At 37.7% G+C, this 19,652-nt stretch overlaps 1 protein-coding gene across 6 annotated transcripts in view; it reads left to right on the top strand.

Annotated features, from left to right (window-relative positions):
• Positions 1 to 19,652, top strand: part of LOC306637928 (leukocyte surface antigen CD47-like) — a 51,791-nt gene that overhangs the window by 20,265 nt on the left and 11,874 nt on the right. For all 6 annotated transcript variants that reach the window (XR_013757313.1, XR_013757314.1, XR_013757315.1 and 3 more), the window contains exons 3-7: positions 2,810 to 2,899; positions 14,210 to 14,317; positions 15,483 to 15,575; positions 16,559 to 16,651; positions 17,992 to 18,084. Coding sequence is in view for 3 of the 6 variants with exons in the window: in XM_079100840.1 (XP_078956966.1) it covers positions 2,810 to 2,899; positions 14,210 to 14,317; positions 15,483 to 15,575; positions 16,559 to 16,651; positions 17,992 to 18,084 (477 nt within the window). In the remaining 3 variants the exon portion in view is untranslated. The remainder of the gene's footprint in view (positions 1 to 2,809; positions 2,900 to 14,209; positions 14,318 to 15,482; positions 15,576 to 16,558; positions 16,652 to 17,991; positions 18,085 to 19,652) is intronic.

The raw sequence follows: 19,652 nt of genomic DNA, 5'->3' as shown, positions 1-19,652 counted from the left end.
GGTCTTGGGCTCTGATCATGCAGTTCCAGTTCTCCCTTAAGTCAGGCTAGAACTTGGTCCCTTGTAAGTTCTCACTCACTGCGAAGGATATGTCATTTCTCCCAGGTTTATTCTTGCCTGAGCTTAAAATCCTGATTCCCTGATTCTTTTAATCATTGCTGACGGTTTCAGGATCCCCATTCTAGTCACCTCCCTTTGGAGCAGTTCTGTGACATCTTTAAATGTGATAAGGAAAACTGAACTCAGGATGGCGTTTGTTGGTCATGGCCAACAAGAGTGACCACTGCCATAGATTTCAGACAGGTCCAGCTTCTCCAGGATACATTCTCCATATGACTGCCAAAGGAGATTTTCAAATGAGATCATTTTTCTTCTGTATTTGTACGTTCCAGCCACTTGTCATTGCTCTCAGAATAACATACAAAAAACTCCTTTAACAAACTGTTAAGACCCAGCATGATCTTGCCCCCAAGCCCTTTGAATCTGATCTTCTATCACTAAATTCCATCATGTGGCTCCTTACCTTGCTGTTCCTTTGGCATCTCCTCTTCCCTGTCCTCACACGGCAGGCTCCTCCCCACCCAAGGCTCAGTTCCAGTTCCTCCCCAAAGAGGCCTTTTTGTACTGCCTCCAAGAGTCTGTCTTCTACTTGTCCCCCCTCCTCAAGCTCAGAACCCCTGCATCTTTTACTGTTGGACCTTTAAGAGCCTAGAAGAAGGACTGCCATGGTGGGCTTCCAACCAATGCTGCTGTGGAATAAGTAACTAATTAGTAGTTGAACAGGGCTGAACGCACCTCTTATTTTTATTCATGGAGATCTGTTAATAGATCCTCAGATTGTGGGTAGGGGCAGGGAACAGCGGGGAATGAGTGTTTTATTATCAGCTCACCCTGCACAGCAACTGGTTATATTTGAAGGTAGAGCCAGCAGGATTTGCTGCCCAGCTAGATGTGGATATGAGAGAAACCAAGGAGTCATGTAAAACTCAAAATTATTCACCTGTGAATCTGAAGAGATGGAGTTATCACCACTGAAATGAGGAAAATAGAGAGGGGAGGTTGGGTGTGTGAGGGGGCCATCAGGAGTGAGTTTGGGACATGGACAGGTCAGATGCTTATAATCCTTAATTTCACTGTGCATTAATCTCCTCAACTTTAAGTGAGAGTTAATAATTTCTCATGATAATTTTAAGTATTTAAATAGTTAATGTACATAACTCAAGGTAAAATAATAGAGAAAGTTAAGAAAAGTAAATTGTTTAAGCATAGTTATTAGATCATAGAGCTTTTACAAAATCCTCTGGGCATTAGATATGAAAACCTAAGCATAGTGCACAGAATTTTTTCCCAGTAGGATTTTATGCTGTATTGAAGTGTGTTTTCTTTGGTATAGGATGATATTCAGTTATACAGTTGGAAATTAGGCTATTGACTCAGTATCTAAAAACATCTCTCCTGGTAGTTTTCTGCAGCCAAGGAGCATCAAAAAATTATATTCCATTCACTCACTAAACTGTCTTGTAACATTCAACAGCAAATGTGTTGAGTATCTAATATGGATAGGAGAATATGCTAGATTCTGAAAAGCTTATAGGGCCAAGATAAAATTTATAATGTCATTACATTCCCAGGATTAATGTAAGCATTTTATCATGGTCTAACATTATAAGCTTAATAGAAGTACATGGCTATCATTGTGGAGTGAAAACCCATGAAGTTCTGAAGTTCCTCACATGCTGATACTGAGGGCAGAAGAATGGAGTATTTGAATACATAGTATTGATCTCACAGGAATGCCAGCACTTGCTGGGGACTGTGTTGAAAAGGGTTCTTCCACCCTGTACCGGTAAACTTTGAAATGCTTTCCGTGCATCTACTTGGCTTTATTGTTATAGAAGAAATCTCATAGCTAAATTACAGTTTTAAGGGTTTATGAGATGCAGTTAAACTTAATTTTTTAAAAGTTCTCAACAAATCTTATTTGAAGTCTTAATATCTCAATTTCCTTTATATAGGATGTGTGGATACTTTTTCACCATGCAAGTAACATGTAATCCACTTAATAACAGCTTCCTTAATAACCAGAGCTTCTTGTGTTTATGTGTAAATGATCCTTTTGAAATCTAATTATTATGAATGAGGCTTCTATTCCACAGTCAGTTTGAGGAAAGACAGGGCTCACCTGTCTTGTCCTAGTCACACTAAGGGGAGGGACTTAGTGGTAGAGCGAGCTCCCTCACCTGGGTCCCCTGAGCCGGTCTGTACAGGAGCACTTCACTGTTGCTTGAAGGTAAATCTAGGCTCCAACACGTGAGAGTGGTAGTTAACATTAGCTGAGCACTTGGTAAGTCCACCCACTGCTTTAAGCCCTTCATCTATGTTAACTTTGTTAATGGTCACAGGTCACAGCAGTCCTTCAAGTGGTAGGCCCTGTCATACCTGTGTAACAGTCAAGGATGCTGAACAGAGGCTTTGAGATGGTGTCTCAGGTTACACAGATTATCAGATTTGGGTTTCAAACCCCGGCAGTGGCATGGCCCAGAGCTCTGTGCTCAGCTGCTGTGCTGGGCTGCCTCCTTCCATAGAGCTCAGGCTGGGAGAAGTGTGGAGAGAGACACTCAGACAGCTGTGGCTTTTGTTTACTTAACAAAATCTGTTTTACAAATTTGTTTCTCATATGTGTATGAATTAAGGTCATAGTTGGTTATTTTTATTGTCCCCCTACATAAGATATATTTGAGACTGCTAGTGAGATTTTAAGTAATTATAATAAAGATTAATTGTCATTTTTTGTTTTCTTTCTTCTCAGTGTCATGGTTTTCTCCAAATGAAAATATTCTCGTTGTTATTTTCCCAATTTTGGCTATACTTCTGTTCTGGGGACAATTTGGCATTTTAAGTAAGTATTTATTTCTATTTTTTTTAATGCTTTGGTGAAGAAATTGTTATTTCTAGGAGGTTATACTAGTAAAATATTTTGTTGAAGTTGTATTAGGTAGAGTGTTATTTCAGTAATGAAAGTAATGTGGCTTCAGTACTAACAATCTCCTTGAAGTATATATTGTCCCCCATATTTTGCTACAGGTCACCTTTAATCCTTAAAAAGGTGGATTTTTTAAGTTAGTTGTTGTTTTCTACGTCTTTAAAGAATGAATAGTAGGACTACTAGTAATAGCAGCATCTTAAATCATGTAGCATTTTTATATTTACAGAACATTTACATACATTTTATTTGATAAACAGATGGTCACAGGCCACATTAGTGTTAAGACAGCATGATGTGATCCCCTGGAGCATTAGGATTCCCTCTCCTCATTTTCCCAGTTTGAACTTCTCTGTAGACAGGTGCTCACCCATGGAGAAGTCCCACTGAACCATGTTTTGTCATCTTCAATGTGCAGCTTTGTAGCCCTTAAGGAAGCGGCCACGGGAGAGTTGTGTTCTTTGATCTTGCTTTGCTGTGATAGTCATGTAACCAAACCTCAGGGCAAATCTTAATGCTGTGGCAGATTGAGCATCAACAGTATAGTACTTCCATTACAAGGTAAATAGGTTATCTGCATTATGGTTAACGTTCACACTCAACCATAGGGTCATACCTGCTTGGTAAAGGAAATTTACTAAATTAGTGGATTTCTGAGGTGACGTTCTAAACTTATTTTTGACTTTGAAGATGTAAGATTCCTACTCTCCCTATAGCACTGAATGGTTATTGAAGACCAATAAGCATCTATACAGAAGGAGTAAATAATGCTGATTTAGTTTATTCTGTGACTTTTAGAAAAGTGAAATGCAGTAAAATGTTGCAGTGGATCAGCCTATTGTATCTGTTATGAATTTTACTTTTCCTCAAAAGTTTAAGCTGTGTGTATCCTCAGTGATATGTAAAAATGTTAAGAGAGATGACTGATAATATATTTCAAGAGCTTTTCTCATTGTATAACCCTCAGAAATGCTAGTGGTTTCAGAGATGTTCTCAACTTTTTTGTCTAAAAGAAAAAAAGAGAGGAACAAAGGACTGACAGTGCCAACTGTCAAGACAGCTCACAACTCTTACCTTGAAAAGGTGTCTAGACCTCTTTTGGAAATTATCTTAGAATTTCAATAAAGCCTTCATCTCAAGAAAAAAACTGGTACAGCATCAGGACCTATTCTGTCCTCCATGTTGTTAGGGAAAGCATGCAGTCACATTGGCAGACCCAGCTTTAAGGGCCAAGTCATATGATTTGGGCAGGGAACACAAAAACTTTTTATGATTATAAAATTGTTTCACATTAGTGTGATTTGTTGAGTTTGGATTCATAGAAGAAGTTTGCTGATCATGACGTTATCCTTAGTGAAATTACATTTAGTGGAATGAAGCAGAGGTAAATTCGTTCAACTAAATTTTTACAAAGTGAACTTTACCTTTTTTGTTGTTGTTCTGACTTTAAAAAGTAATACAGTGTCCATGGGGGACTGGTTCTAGGACGCCCCCCCCACCACTCCACCACACCCTGCCCCAGATACCAAAATCAACTGATGCTCACCTGCCTTATAAAATGTCACCGCATTTGCATTTAACCCACACACATCCTCCTGTGTGCTGTCAATCATCTCTAGATCACTAGGTTGCTTATAGTCCCATGTACGACGTAAATGCTACATAAATAGTGGATATGCTATTTATTTAGGGAATGATAAGGAAAAGTCTGTACATATTCAATGCAGATATAATTTTTTTTTAACATTTCAGGTTCACAGTGTTCCACATTAACAGATGTGGAGGGCTGGCTGTACACATCACTTTAGAACACCTTGTAGAATATAGGAAGTTATAGGACAAAGCAAAATCATCTGCACGTCACAAACCTAAAAATAAGCTATTGGTGTGTCCTAGAAAATTTCCTGTTTCCCTGTCTTTGTTTTTTGTTTGTTTGTTTAATTTAGATTCATTATACACAAATGGGGTACCAACTTAGGTTTCTGTGGTTGTACACAAAGTAGAGTCACACCTTTTGTGTAATCATACGTGTACATAGGGTAATGATGTTTGTCTCATTCTGTTATCTTCTTTATTTTTGTTATCTTTATTTTAAAACCATGCCAGGCGTGGTGGCACACGCCTGTAATGCCAGCAGCTCAGGAGGCCAAGACAAGTTAAAGCCAGCCTCAGCAACTCAGTGAGACCCTGTCTCCAAATAAAATACAAAATAGGACTGAAGATGTGGCTCATTGGTCGAGTGCTCCTGAGTTCAATCCCTAGTACCAAAAAACAAAAAAGCAAAAAACATGGAAACTGTGAATGGGCTCATGCTGTTTATGTTCTTACACACCCTAATTTTCTGGATGTCTTTGTAACGCTCATTAGAACTCTTCTCCATTTCTATGGATGTACAATCATTTACCTACCTCTCATCTTGATGGATATTGGGGATGTTTCCAAGTTTTTTAATACTATGAAAATAACTCTGCTAACAATATGTAAGCTGAGAGGTGGCGGAGATATTTTAAGCCTTGTGATTCATGCTGCCAAAATGTTTTCCAGAACCATCGCATCAGTTCCTACCATTGCAGCTGAGAATACCTGTCTTTCACCTCACAGTCCTGACATTATAATTCTAAAATCTGCTAATTCGATGGGTTAAAAAGCATCTTTTTTTAATTTTCATTTTTGTGTTTGTGAGGTTAAATGTTCTTTTTTACATTTTTTTCCACTACTATATTTTAAGGTTTTCTAGGTTCATGTTTATTAACCTAAAGAACTATTTTGGTGGTGGTTTATTATTTTGACACATCTTAAACAAGTAAATGTGGTGTCTGTGTGTGTGTGGAATAGGTTCCTCCACAATGGATCCATCTAGCCTGGCCTCCCATTTAGAGGTGTTAATCATAATAGTAACTAAGTGTGGACCCCTTGTCCTGTGGGACAGGCACTGTGCCACACATGCTGTACCTGAAATCACACTGACTTCTCCAGGGACTTTGGGTGTAGGTACTGCTGTCATTCCCATCTCATAGAGGAGAAACTGAGGCACAGATCACATTAGGCAGTTTGCCCACAGCCACCTGGGTGTTTCCTGGTAGCCCTGGGATTTGAACTCTGCTGTTTGTTTACTGTTACCCTGCGCTGCCTCCCCACCTTGAGTTTGAGAGTTTTCTTTCTATGAAGGCTAACACCCCGTGTAGGTACACACTCTGAGTAGGTGTGACCGTTATTGATAAGCAGAATGTTGATCTAATTTGTATGTTCCATGAATACTTGGGACAGGGTGCCCACTGATTGCAGGTACTGGGCTCCATGCTTGAGATGTGGAAGTGAGTGTCCATTGTCCCTGGCTCATAGACCTGCATGTCAGTCATTCCAGTAGAGGGGACGGTGTGTCTTCCTGTGCTGCCCCTGATCTGAACCAAATTTTCTTTTGGAGCCCATTGTAAGAGGCCTCCTGATTATGACCTGGCATTCTGCCAAAGAGGGGAGCACCTGTGTTTTCCACCTGAATGAATTCTTGTGCCTTTCTTGGAATCCAGGACGTCACAGCCCCTGTGGTGTTAACAGTCACTCAGATCCCTGGCCTTTAATTTCTGTATTTCTAGTTCTCCTTAACTTTGGTGATGACCGTTTATGGTCTGCACTTGACTATAGGATATTTCTTTGAGTGGTTTATCCAGCTCTGCATGTGGGTCTTTTGTGGTCCAAGATGAAACCTAGACTTTTGTGTGGCTGAACTTCCTGGAAGGACAGTACACTATGCTGTCACTTGAGGATAAGGAGTTTCTGTATTCCACTGCATAATTGTTGACACTGCATTAATGTATATTCACAAACATTCTATGTACCATAATCATGCACCAAAGACAGTTTAGTAATAAATGATTTTTTAAGTAATACTGGAACTTTTTTTTAAAAGAAGCTTCACATAATGGTCCCACCCCACTATTTTGCAAAAAAATCTAACGTAAAATCTATGACAATTATGTGGTGAAATACTGTTCTGCGTACCAGAGCTGTGTCTTAAGCTGCATCTCAGGATGCCATTGGTCCTGCTAAGGAAGGAGTCAAGCCACACCTTGGTGAGCCCTCGACCACGTTTTTTTTTTTGTTTGTTTGTTTGTTTTTTTTATTGTAAACAAATGGGATACATGTTGTTTCTCTGTTTGTACATGGCGTAAAGGCATACCATTTGTGTAATCATAAATTTACATAGAGCAATGTTGTTTGATTCATTCTGTTATTTTTTCCCTTCCCCCCACCCCTCCCACCCCTCTTTACCCTCTATACAGTAGTTCCTTCCTCCATACTTGCCCCCCTCCCTAACCCTAACTCTAACCCTTCCCTCCCCCCCATTATGTGTCAACCTCCACTTATTAGCGATATCATTCGTCCTTTGGCTTTTTGAGATTGGCTTATCTCACTTAGCATGATATTCTCCAATTTCATCCATTTGCCTGCAAATGTCATAATTTTATCATTCTTTATGGCTGAGTAATATTCCATAGTATATATATACCACAGTTTCTTTATCCACTCATCAATTGAAGGGCATCTAGGTTGGTTCCACAGTCTGGCTATTGTGAATTGAGCAGCCATGAACATTGATGTGGCTGTATTTCTGTAGTATGCAGATTTTAAGTCCTTTGGGTATAGGCCAAGGAGTGGGATAGCTGGGTCAAATGGTGGTTCCATTCCAAGTTTTCTAAGGAATCTCCACACTGCTTTCCATAGTGGCTGCACTAATTTGCAGCCCCACCAGCAGTGTATGAGTGTACCTTTCTCCCCACATCCTCGCCAACACCTGTTGTTGCTCGTATTCTTGATAATCGCCATTCTAATTGGGGTGAGATGGAATCTTAGGGTGGTTTTGATTTGCATTTCTCTTATTACTAGAGATGTTGAACATTTTTCCATATGTTTGTTGATTGCTTGTAGATCTTCTTCTGTGAAGTGTCTATTCATTTCCTTAGCCCATTTGTTGACTGGACTATTTGAATTCTTGGAGTAGAGTTTTTTGAGTTCTTTATAGATTCTGGAGATTAGTGCTCTATCTGAAGTATGATTGGCAAAGATATTCTCCCACTCTGTAGGCTCTTTCTTCGAAAAGGTGAAGGGAATTAGAGTAGTTCTCTGTTAGTGAACTTTGTCTTCAAAACGTGGTCGACTCTTTCTATCAGCAATGCGAAGAAAGAGTCGACCACGTTTTGAAGACAAAGTTCACTAACAGAGAACTACTCTAATTCCCTTCACCTTTGGCTTTAACACTTTAGAGAAGAATCTCTGTGCTTAGCAAATAGCTCAGGGATGACTAGCATTAAGCACTGAATCTTAACCAATAATATTACTTTCAGACACTCGGTTTTTATTCTGAAAATATACCAACTCACAATTTGTTACTTCAGATTTGTTGATGATGAAATTCCCTGCTAACTTCTCATGGTCTTCATCCTCACTCTCTGATCTCACAACAGCTTCTTTCATCATTCAGATGGTTGATGTATGATTGCTAGGGCTGCCCACCTAGTCCTCTGGTTCCTGTAGGATTAAGGTACAACTGTATTCAAAGAACTGGCTGACATTTTGAAAGTCTTTGAAGTAGGCCTATCTGTTCTTCCTTTTCCTTTCCTTGAACTTCTGTCATGTATTGGAGTCTTTGCTTTGCACAGATCTGGGAAACCATAAACACTACCATGTGAGCTAAAACTCTGCACAGCAATCTTAATAAAGATTGGGAAAGTTACTGTTTTTTTATGACCTTAAACATATTTTTTCAAAGCATTAAAAATGTTTGTATTATCAATAATAACTGCATTGGAAAATGAAAAAAAGTCAAATTAATATTTAGTACATGGTAAATTAAAATATTAAAAACATCGAGGATTAAAATGTTTGTCAGACACATTTGAACAACTCTTGTATTCTTAGTGTGTAACTTTGAATACAGAACACACATCTTTTCTGCCTTGGTGAATTGTCAGCCTCCTGTTTGGATCAGGGTTTCAACATTTTATTCTTTATAGTGTCATTGTCATGAAATACCTCTGGGAGTCCCTTCAGTGTGACATGGTTTTTGCTTTTGCTTTTGTCAGAGTCACTTCCTCCAGGACATCTTATTTCTTTTTGTCTGTCCTCCTCCCCCCCCTCCTCATTCATACCAGTGAGTTTCCTTCACTGAGTTGCTCTGGCTGCGTCTTGAGCATCCGCATTCCCACAATCAGCTGTTTTTTCTGCTCTTCCACTTAGGGCCCAATCGAAATTCAAATCTAGCATCCTTACTTTTCATTTCTTTGCTCTTCTTTCTTGCTCATTTTCCTCTTTTGATAATCCATTATAAAGTAGCACGTGGGTTTACCACTGGGAGATGAGATAACATCTATACACTTGAACTGAAGAACAGATGTGCAGTGACCAGTGACCAGTTGGCAGCAGTCTTCAGAAGAAGCGATGTGACTGATCACGGTGAACATCTGCTATTTATGTAGTGACTGGTGGACTGAACAGATAGCAGCAAAGTCTGTACTCTGTGTAGTTACTCAGTTAATATATTGTGGTAACCAAAATTTGAACTATATTTTGGGGGACTTGTGTTTTTTAACTAAATGATGGTACCTGGAATTCATTCACATCAGAACTGTGCATGGTGAGGACTGCTATAGTTCAACTCTTGTTTTCTAGACGTCTTCCATTTTCTAATTTTCTCACCCTTACTCAAGCTTATTCCACAAGGATTTTGGCTACTGCTCAGAGGTATTTGGGTAGATGTTCCTGTGGAAATCATTGTTGGGAAATTCAAGGAAAAAAAATTCTCCAAGGCAACAGCCTTGAGGTTCTACTAAGTCTTCAAGTCCAGATTTGAGGACTAGCTCACTAATGAAAGTGATTAGGCCGCAAAGGCACATTTAAGAGAAGTAATAAAGCAGGGAATTTCTTCATTGGAGAAAAGATCATTCCAGAGAGGTGAGGACCTATATTGAGGTGTACTGGAAGTATCTACGCAAGAAGGTAAAATTTTCTAATATATAATATTATAAGGAATCATTCTGTAACCTGATTGCTATCCCCCAATAATAGGACCTAATAACGAAGTTTGTTGTGAATTCTCTTCAATAATCTTGAACTCGCGGTGTTTTCCCTTGGTCCTTGATCATCTTCTGTTATTAAGTCATGTGGTTATGCACTGATTTTATTATAGGAGGAATTGAATAAAACTAAAGTTGAACATTTTTCTCTGTTTTGGACATGTAGTTGCAACTTTCTTGACCCTTTCTAAACCATTTCATCTCAACTTCCTGCATATACTCTGAAATGTGAAACTTCCCACAAGACCAGGGCACACTTGGAATCAGGAAAGGAGATTCATGTATAGCACATCCCCTTCATTTATATTCAACATTCTTACTGCACAAAGCATGAGCTCTTTTATCTCTAGGTCCCATAGAATGGGAATGTGATATTTGGTCAGTATTCATTTTGACAAGATTGTTTCACCAGAGCAAGTTGGTTAGTACATGGAGTTTATAATAAAATTATTTTGTTTGCCTTCTGGCAAGTAACCAATTTATAATTGGCAATTTGTTTTTACCTCATTCCAGTTTCACAAAGCCTTCATTTTGTGTGAGTATATTTACATGAATATGTTAAATATTTTTAAAATAGTAATTCAAATTTAAATAATTAAAAAATTTGAAATTATAGTTTGATTTTAAAACTTATCATATGTACTTTATCCTACATTTAAGACAGTATTGTTTATAGCTCAACAGATACCAAAAGAATTCTAAATTACTTTCCTAGAGTTATCAGAAAATAGCTGTATAATAATTAAATCAAACACTTGTCTCCCTTTATGATTTATTCTTAATCTAATATGCATTTTATCACACTGGTAGGCTTTTGTGTCTCTGCTTAGTCACCAATCGCTTGGCTGGGGACTAAATGTCACATCTTTGAGCAGGCATGGCATTCTTGGGAGTTTTGGATCTTTTTAGGTAGACTGTAGTTTCTAGGGGCCTGTATGAGTGTTATCAGTCCAGTCTTTAGAGTGTCGTGCAAACCTGACATGATAGATTTAATTTTATCTCCATATTGACTTGGTAATTATGCTAGATTTTGCCGGCTTCAACCTGCATTCTATCTTAGATGTGCTCGCTGTCACTCACAGAGACCAGAAAATCTCATCGATCCTAACGTTAGCATCGTCTTTAAATGGCTAGGGGTACACGTCATTGCTTCCAGCACGTGAAAGGGAAGGGTTTAATACCTAAAGGAGCTTTCTTAGGCTAGAGGACACCTTCACCTTGTATTTAACTGGGGAAGAAGACTTGGGAATAAAGCTGTCATTCACATCCCCAAACACTCTCACCCATTAGACTGTGAGGGCCCCGAGGCCGCCTTGTGGTTTTTTGTATAGTGTCAGCGTCAGCACATAGAGTCGTGATTGTCGCATGGGTTGATAGTGCTCAGTCAGTTATTGTTTAATAAAGCAATCTGCTTGTTCCCTGGTTTGGACTAATAAAAGGGTCTGGCACATTGTAGGTACGTAGAAAACATTTATAGAAAAAAAATGAGTGAACCAACCTAACATTTTTTCGAGAAGTAACCTGCTGGATTTAACTATTGTATATTACATATGCTCTGGAATTATACTGAAATTAAACAATATCTATTCTGAAATAGAAAAAGGAAAATTTTAGCATTTCTAATTTGTTGATTAAAATATTGTATTATTTCCCCTGGTATTTGATAATCCTGTATCAGGCAGAGCTTAGGTTGTAAGATTTTTGTTAAAATGTAAATACTATTATTTCTCATGTATTTCATTTTATGTATTAAGCTCAGTAGTTTTAGCTGAGGGGAATCTTTAAAAGCATGCAGATTTTTTAAATTACATAGATTGTCTTGCTAAGCAGCCAGAAAATCATACCAGAAAGTTTGATAAAAGCCTGCTGTTAAGAATACATTAAATTATTTTTATCTTAATGCCAAGTGTTTGGGGAATCACTTGAATTTATTTTCTTTGTCTCATCTAATGTTTTGATAAATTTGATAACTAGGGAGACATCTACTTATTAAAGGACCGGAAAAGATCACTAATAAGAGGGCCTGAAGATTATTGGGTTTTACAGCATCTCAGTGTATCTGAGAAAATGACAACTGGGCTAACGGCAAGATACCTTGCCCACAGTTGCTGTGGGACCTGCTAAAATGTGGTCATTGTGAGCAAAGAAAAGGAGTCATAAGACACTCTTTATAAAGGGCCACTAAAGAAATATGGAGATATTCTTTCATTGCCTGTGGTTACTTAAGTAGACTGCAGTAATGTGTTTTTTGGAAATGGCTGTTTTACTTAGAGAAAAGTTTAAGATAGCCTTGAAAATAATAATTGAACCAATCAACAGGAATTAAAGCTGCCTCCAACCTACAGGGTGCTTCTGCTCAAAAGAAAAAGGCCATTTTATGATGAAACACTAACAGTAGTTTTTTGTGGTTTGAGTTTTGTTCATATTATTTTTATCCTAAGCCTGATGGTATTGAATTTTATATGATGTTCAAAATCTTTTTTTTTTTCATTAAGAATGACAGAAGTCAGCCTTTTTATATGAAATTATACTATGAAGTCAAGCCTTAACTATTTGTTGCTTATTATCTCCTTTACCACATTAACCCGCAAGAGTCTCTTACGAATGTTTGTGAAGGCATTTGAAGCAGCTTCTATATTATAACCCTTGGCAGAACTTTGAAGCTCTGTTTAGATAACAATATGCATGGAATTCAAATGGAAAGCATGACACATGTCTAGAGAAAATTTCTTTCTCTATGTCTGCCTTTTGTGACCTGTGCATTCTGTTTTATTCTAGTTGGTATTTGAGCCTGATGACAGGGAAGCTGTGAGAACTGAGCCTGATAAGGAGGCTAGGATGAGATTGAGTAGTATTCACAGGCATTCTAGGACTGGGTGGGAGTAACAGGTCAAATAAAGACTTGGGGAACTTACCACATGCTTTCTAAAGATTACTGTGATTTCTCTTTTCTGACTCACGTGGATTTGTTACTCAGCTTCACGAATGGCATCTGCTTAGGCTGTGTCTCCCACAAAGAGACTAGAGTTGGGATTATAAAGTATGGGTAGGTAGAGATTTAAAAAAATGTTTAGGTCCCTGCAGATTTTTTCATGGTTATTTATTGTTAATTTTACCATGATTCATCCATTCATCATTTTGGTGGAGGAAAATTAAATGCAGAATACAACATTTAAAGTATTTTCCCCTTTGTGACAGTTACCCATTGATTACTAGCACAAAGAAAATCTGTGTGTGTGACACCCAGCAAAATTTCAGTCGTGTATCTTGTTGCTCTCTGCTCCTCAGTCTAATTTTAGGTTACCTTTGTAATGTCTTGGTGAAAAGTTAATTTCAATGTTAATACACAAAAAAAAAAGGCCAATAGAGAGTTAAAGGAAATACTTTCAGGCTTATCCATTACACTGTTATTTCAGGGAAGGTACTGTTATTTCTAATGTTTCATTAGAAACAATAATATATATGATGAATCCTGTTGAGTCTTTGCAGTTTATTTTTATTAAAATAGTTGAAAATTTTAAGCATTTTTTTCATCAGGATTTTGCAAGGGTGTGATTTGTTCAATGCTTATTCTATCCTGTTTTTCAGATTGATGTGTCCATATTTCCAGATGTTTTACTAATTTTATGTAAGGTGGAACTTAGTCCTCTTTTTCTCAATATTGCTAATTAGCCAGTTATTTCCCATCAGCATTATGTGTATCAGTGTTATGTTGTCCATCTGGGGTGATTTTGCTCATCAAGGGACATTGACAATGTCTAAAGACATTTTGATTGACATAACTGGGGGACTGTTACTAGCATCTCATAACATAAAATCCAGGGATTCTGCATAGCATTCTGTAATGCACAAAGCATCCCCCACACAAAGGCTTATCTAGCCCCCAAAGTAAATAATGCCTCAGTTGAGAAAGTTGATGTATATCACTTCATTCTTTAAAGTGCGGGGAATAAAGTGTCACCTGTGTATTAAGCATCCACATGTATGCTACCATTATCCTGTTTATCCATTGTCTTTTGTAAAGATGTGAGGTGACTTGAAGGAGTTGTCGCTCAGATGTTCTTCAGTTATAGTGAGGTGTCAGTTTGTCTCTGCACCTTATAACTTATAGAAGTGGCTTCACTTGTGATTGTAATTGTTTTGTTTTGTTTTTTAGCACTTAAATATAAATCCAATTGTACAAATAAGAAAATCATTCTTTTACTTATTGCTGGACTACTGCTCACTGCAATTGTCATTGTTGGAGCCATTCTCTTCGTCCCAGGTAAGATGCACAGTTGCTATGAGGACATGAAGGGTTGATGTAAGGAGAACCTGCCAGGGGGAGGGTATGTTTCCTAGGGCTGTTGTAGCAGATTATGGCAAAGAGGTTGGCTTCCAACAACAGAAGTTCTCTCACCACTCCAGAGGCCATAAGTCTGGCCCTCAGTCATGGTGTCACTGGTCCCGCATTTCCTCCCCAGGCTCTAGGGAGGGTCCGTTTCCTGCCTCTTCTAGCTTCAGCATTTGCTGACAGTGCTTGGCATTCCATAGCCTGTGTCTTCCTCCATAGTCGCAGTGCCTCCTCCTCTCCTCTGTCTTCTGCTCTGTGTGTCTGTGCAAACCTCCCTCTGCCCCTCTCCTCTCTCTCAAGGACACTTCTCATTGAAATTCAGGCCCACCTGTATAATCCAAGATAAGTTCCTTCAGGATCCTTAACTTTGGCCATATAATGTCACTTGCTCTTTTGCCATATAAGGGGATATTCACAGGGTCTAGGAACTGGGAAGTGGAAACAGCTTCAGGGCCACCATTCAGCCCACCATGGAGACATCTCTTATGTTGACCAAGATGTGAAAGTGGGAAAGAACGTGGGAACCATGACTGTCTGAAGTGACAGTTGCATCTGGGGGATGAGAGTGAGAACAGGAAGGAAGGGCAGGGAGCACATGGAAGAAAAGCAAAGACAGACTGGGACTCAGAGTGGTGGGCTGTAGCACACCCTGTGGTTTCTTCAGGAGGTGGTAGAGTAGGAATTAAGTTTAAAACATAAACTCAGCACCTATATTTACATACAGTGGTAGGGCATGGGGAGAAGGAGGTAAGTTCAGAAGACAGCCTGAAAGGCAGTTGATTTGACTTTGGGACAGATGGACTATAGCAAAGGAAGGGAATTGTAAGAGATGACTACAAAGTGTCCCATTTGGAATCCTCTTAGATAGCTGAGGAGGAGATAGAGCCAATTCAAGGATTTTACATGTTGAGGTTTACATTCTGTCTTAAATAATCAAAAAATAATTACTCATTTGTGTGAATTTGGGGGAAAACATTTTTAAGCCTTTCAGTTTGTAAGAGTATTAATGAGGTTGAAAAATTTGAATTAAATGCTTTAACTTTGTCAAGAATAGGAAGTATATATGAACATTTTCAAAATTTTTGTTTATTAACAGGAGAATATTCAGTAAAGAATGCTTCAGGACTTGGTTTCATTGTAATTTCTACAGGGATATTAATATTACTTCAGTACAATGTGTTTATGACAGGTGGGTATTTGTTTTAACAGTATGATTAACAGTATGATTGTCTTCTTTTTTCATTAAAGAACAGTACTTTTGGTGAAAATTTTCTTGTATTTTTTTAATAGTTCAATAGAAGCTGGTTTATTAAAAGAGCTTCCATTACATTCTTAGTGATTTCCTTGCACCGATTGATTTAAGGCTATCTTAGATCTTTAAAGCCGTTAATTATTTTGTGAAAAGTGATTTTTGTATGTATTTGATGCTGGTTTTATAATTTAAATTATGCTACATATTTTTAATATGCTGCATATTCTGATTTCAGTTTTTTATGGTTCAATATACTCTTCATTTGCTAATCCTCTACATTAAAAAAGACTAGTTCCACAAGATGAAGTTATAAGTTGCAAACATATTTCTTTTACTTAGAGGCAAATGGTGACACTGTAGCCTTGGAGGATGGTGGGGATCTCCTAACTATAATCAGCATTGTTTTCACTGCATTTTAATTTTTGTTGTAATTAAAGAGTCACATTTAACACTGGATCTTAGAGCCTCTCTCTGGCTTGCTATGAGTGGTAAAGGTATCAGTTCACTGTAGAACCACAGATTGAGATGCACAAGGTAAGGTCGTGGCGTTTGCAGTCCCGTTTGCATAGTGGGTCGCTCCACCAGAGCAGTTTCTGTGCGTTTGGAGAAGCCATGCCTGATAGCCATTCACGGAGAAAAGCATACAAGTGTGGTCAAAGCAGGATTGTTCTAGGATTTTGCATAAAACCTGCCAGTCCTGCTCATACTCCTGTGACAGTAAAGGACTTGCAGAGTGTGTGGATCTGGGACTGACACTTGTGTGGAAGGTTGGCTCTGGAAGAGTGTCCACCATCTGACAAGGAACTGCAGTCAGTCCTTGGGCATAGGATCTCACTCTTGGTTGCACCAGATGCAGGCAGGAGTGATTGCTTCATCAGTGTTCTCAACCCACTTCTCTTTTGTCCTTTTTCTGCCCCTAGCTTTTGGGATGACCTCCTTCACTATTGCCATATTGATCACTCAGGTGCTGGGCTATGTGCTCGCTGTGGTTGGACTATGTCTCTGTATCATGGGTGAGTCTCATTCTCCTGTATTTCCAGTTTGAATTTTTCTTGAACAGAGCTCTTTTTTCATTTCTTTTTTTTTTTTTTCTCCCCCCTTAAGAAACAGAACTCTTTTTTAGACCCACAGAAAAATTGAATGGAAAGTTACACCAGGTTTCCATATCCTCCAGCCCTTTCATGTGCTCCACACAGTCACAGCTTCCTTCCACATCCCATACTAGAGTGGCACATTTGTTACAACTGATGAACCAATGATGACACATCATTATCACCCAAAGTTCAGAGCTTCCATTGCAGTTCACTCTTGGTGTTGTACATTCTGTGGCTATTACAAATGTATAATGACATGCATCCCCTAATGTAGTGTCATACAGAATATTTTCACTGCTCCAAAAATCCTTTGTGCTCCATTTGTTCATCCTTTCCTCCCCCCAAATCCCTGACAACACTGACTTTGTTACTATCTCCATAGTTTTGCATTTTATAGAATTAGTTGAAATCATATAGTATGTAGCCTTTTCATATGGGCTGCTTTAACTTAGAAATATGAATTTACATTCCCTTCATGTCTTTTCATACCTTATTAGTTTTTAACACTGAATAATATTCCATTGTGTGGATATACCATAGTTTATATATTGAGGAATATCTGGATCTGGATTGCATTCTTTTTTTGTGACTATGAATAAAGCTATTATAAATATTCATTTGCATGTTTTTGTGTGGGCATGATTCATCTCCATCTGGGTAAATACGAAGGAGTGCAGTTTCTGGATTATATGTTAAGGTATGATTAGTTTTTTAATAAACTGCTCAACTCACCATTTTACATTATCATCACCAATGAAAAAGACTTACTGTTTCTCCACATATTTGCATATTTGCCAGCATTTGGTATTGTGAACATTTCTTTTTTAACTCTCATTTTTCCTCCAAGCAAATACTGGAGGAAAAAGTATTTTTTTCATTGCTATGAATGTTGACTATATGTGACTTATGGGCTGATTGTTTTGGCAGCCAAAATTTTATGCCTAAAATTATGGAAGAACTTTTAAAATTATCAGTCTCCAATTGGTTGATGCCTTAGACTTTACATGCTATTTTACTTTAGTCTTCATATGATAAGATGTATGTTGTGCAAAGGAGGACATTTTCTTATTATAATTTGGAGTTATTTCAGTGACTGAGTTGTTAATAATGAAGATATTTTTATTCTCTATATATGTAAATAATTTTTAGAACAAGAATTACTCTCCTAAAACTTGACATTATTAGTTCTTGTTGATTCCTTTTTAAAATCCAGTTATTTTATGGGCAGTTCTAATAGTAATTTTCATTTGTTTTTACAGCATGTATACCAGTGCATGGCCCTCTTCTGATTTCAGGTTTGGGTATCATAGCTCTAGCAGAATTACTTGGACTAGTTTATATGAAATTTGTGGGTAAGTCAGTCTTATTTTTATTAGCATATGCCAATAATTTCAGATGTATACATTGAAAATGCTTTGAGTTGGTTCTTCTAGAAATGTATTGACAACTCCAAAAGTGAGAAAATAGAGTTAGAATGAGACTAATTAAAGAGGGTAGAAGGCATATGAATTAATGAAAAGCTTGGATTGTGAACTACTTTAAAAGAAAATGGCTTTCTATATTAGAATGTATAGATTATTTTGTGCTAAGTAAAGGGAGAGATCTCTGAAGGATCCATTTTAATTCATAGAAAAAGGTTTTTAATTGTTCCATTATTCCTGTGGTATAGCTCTTTTGCAGTGACCTGTATGTCACTTATCACTCTTGTGCATTCTGTATGCCACAGGGACACCCCTAATATGTCAGGAATTGAAAACTAGAGTCTGTTACTTTTTTATTTAATACTGTAATGGCCTTCAGTGCACAATATTAAAATATTTTTAGTTAATACAATAAAAGCAGTAAGTTTTTAAACTTAGGATTTTACCATTTTAAAAATAAATTCATAGTATGTAAATGGATTAGCTTCAGTTTTTTTTCTAACCTTGATATTTAATCTACCAGTTTTCAAATAACAGGTTTCTGCATAAATTCTAACTTTGAACACACACACACATACACACACACACACAGTGAAAGTGCATGCACGATTTTCATAGTGCCTGAAACTAGTGTTTCTTATCTAAGCTGATGATGTTACCTTCAATCTGGTGTATAGTAGCCTCCCTTTTTAAAAAAAATCTGATTTTTATTTATGAAGTAAAGCAAACTCTTCACCACCTATCAAAAGAATTAGAAGTTACAAATTAATGTGGTAGACAAATCAGTGTTTGTGTTTCTGCTTTTCATTAGGTGAACTTTACTGTTTATCTTTAATATAAAACTTGAATTGATATAGTCAAGAAACTTCCCATATGGCTTGCATAATTACTCTCAAAGAAATTTTACCTTTATTTCTGAATCCCAGCTCCTGATAACTGATAATTACATTTGGTTCTGTTACATATTGTCTGGCCCCTTTAATCAATGCTTATTAGATAAATAACTAAAAGATATCAAAATCTACCTATCTTTAGTTTATATGTTCTTGAGTCTTAGTTGTTTGTCAATGAAATTTCCCAATTTCATGCCACATAAGTTTATAAAACACAAAACATCTATAAAGCCAGGTGTAGTGGTGCACGCCTGTAATCCCAGCTATTCAGGAGACTAAGATAGGATTTCAAGTTTGAGGGCAGCCTGGGCAACTTAGAAAGACCCCAACCTCCAAATAAATAATAAATAAATAATAAGACATCTAAAGCAGACTGGCATTTGCATGGTCACTTTGGTGAATATCCTACCATTCCATTGATGCTATTCCATTCTGGTTAAGTCTTCCAGTCACCAGTGTCTGATTCTTAAGGGTTGCACTGCTGATTTCATTGCCTCCAACAGCATGCCACTGCAGTACTCACAGAACGCTCATCAAGTGGTATTAGGTGTCCCTGACTGACACTCAGCTCTGTGTTCTGGCTTTTCCCTCACTATCTGGATTGCC

Source organism: Sciurus vulgaris (assembly GCF_902686455.1).
Source record: "Sciurus vulgaris genome assembly, chromosome: 10".
NCBI lineage: Eukaryota > Metazoa > Chordata > Mammalia > Rodentia > Sciuridae > Sciurus > Sciurus vulgaris.
Note: the sequence above shows the minus strand (reverse complement) of the source record. Positions and strands in the feature narration are given on the sequence as shown.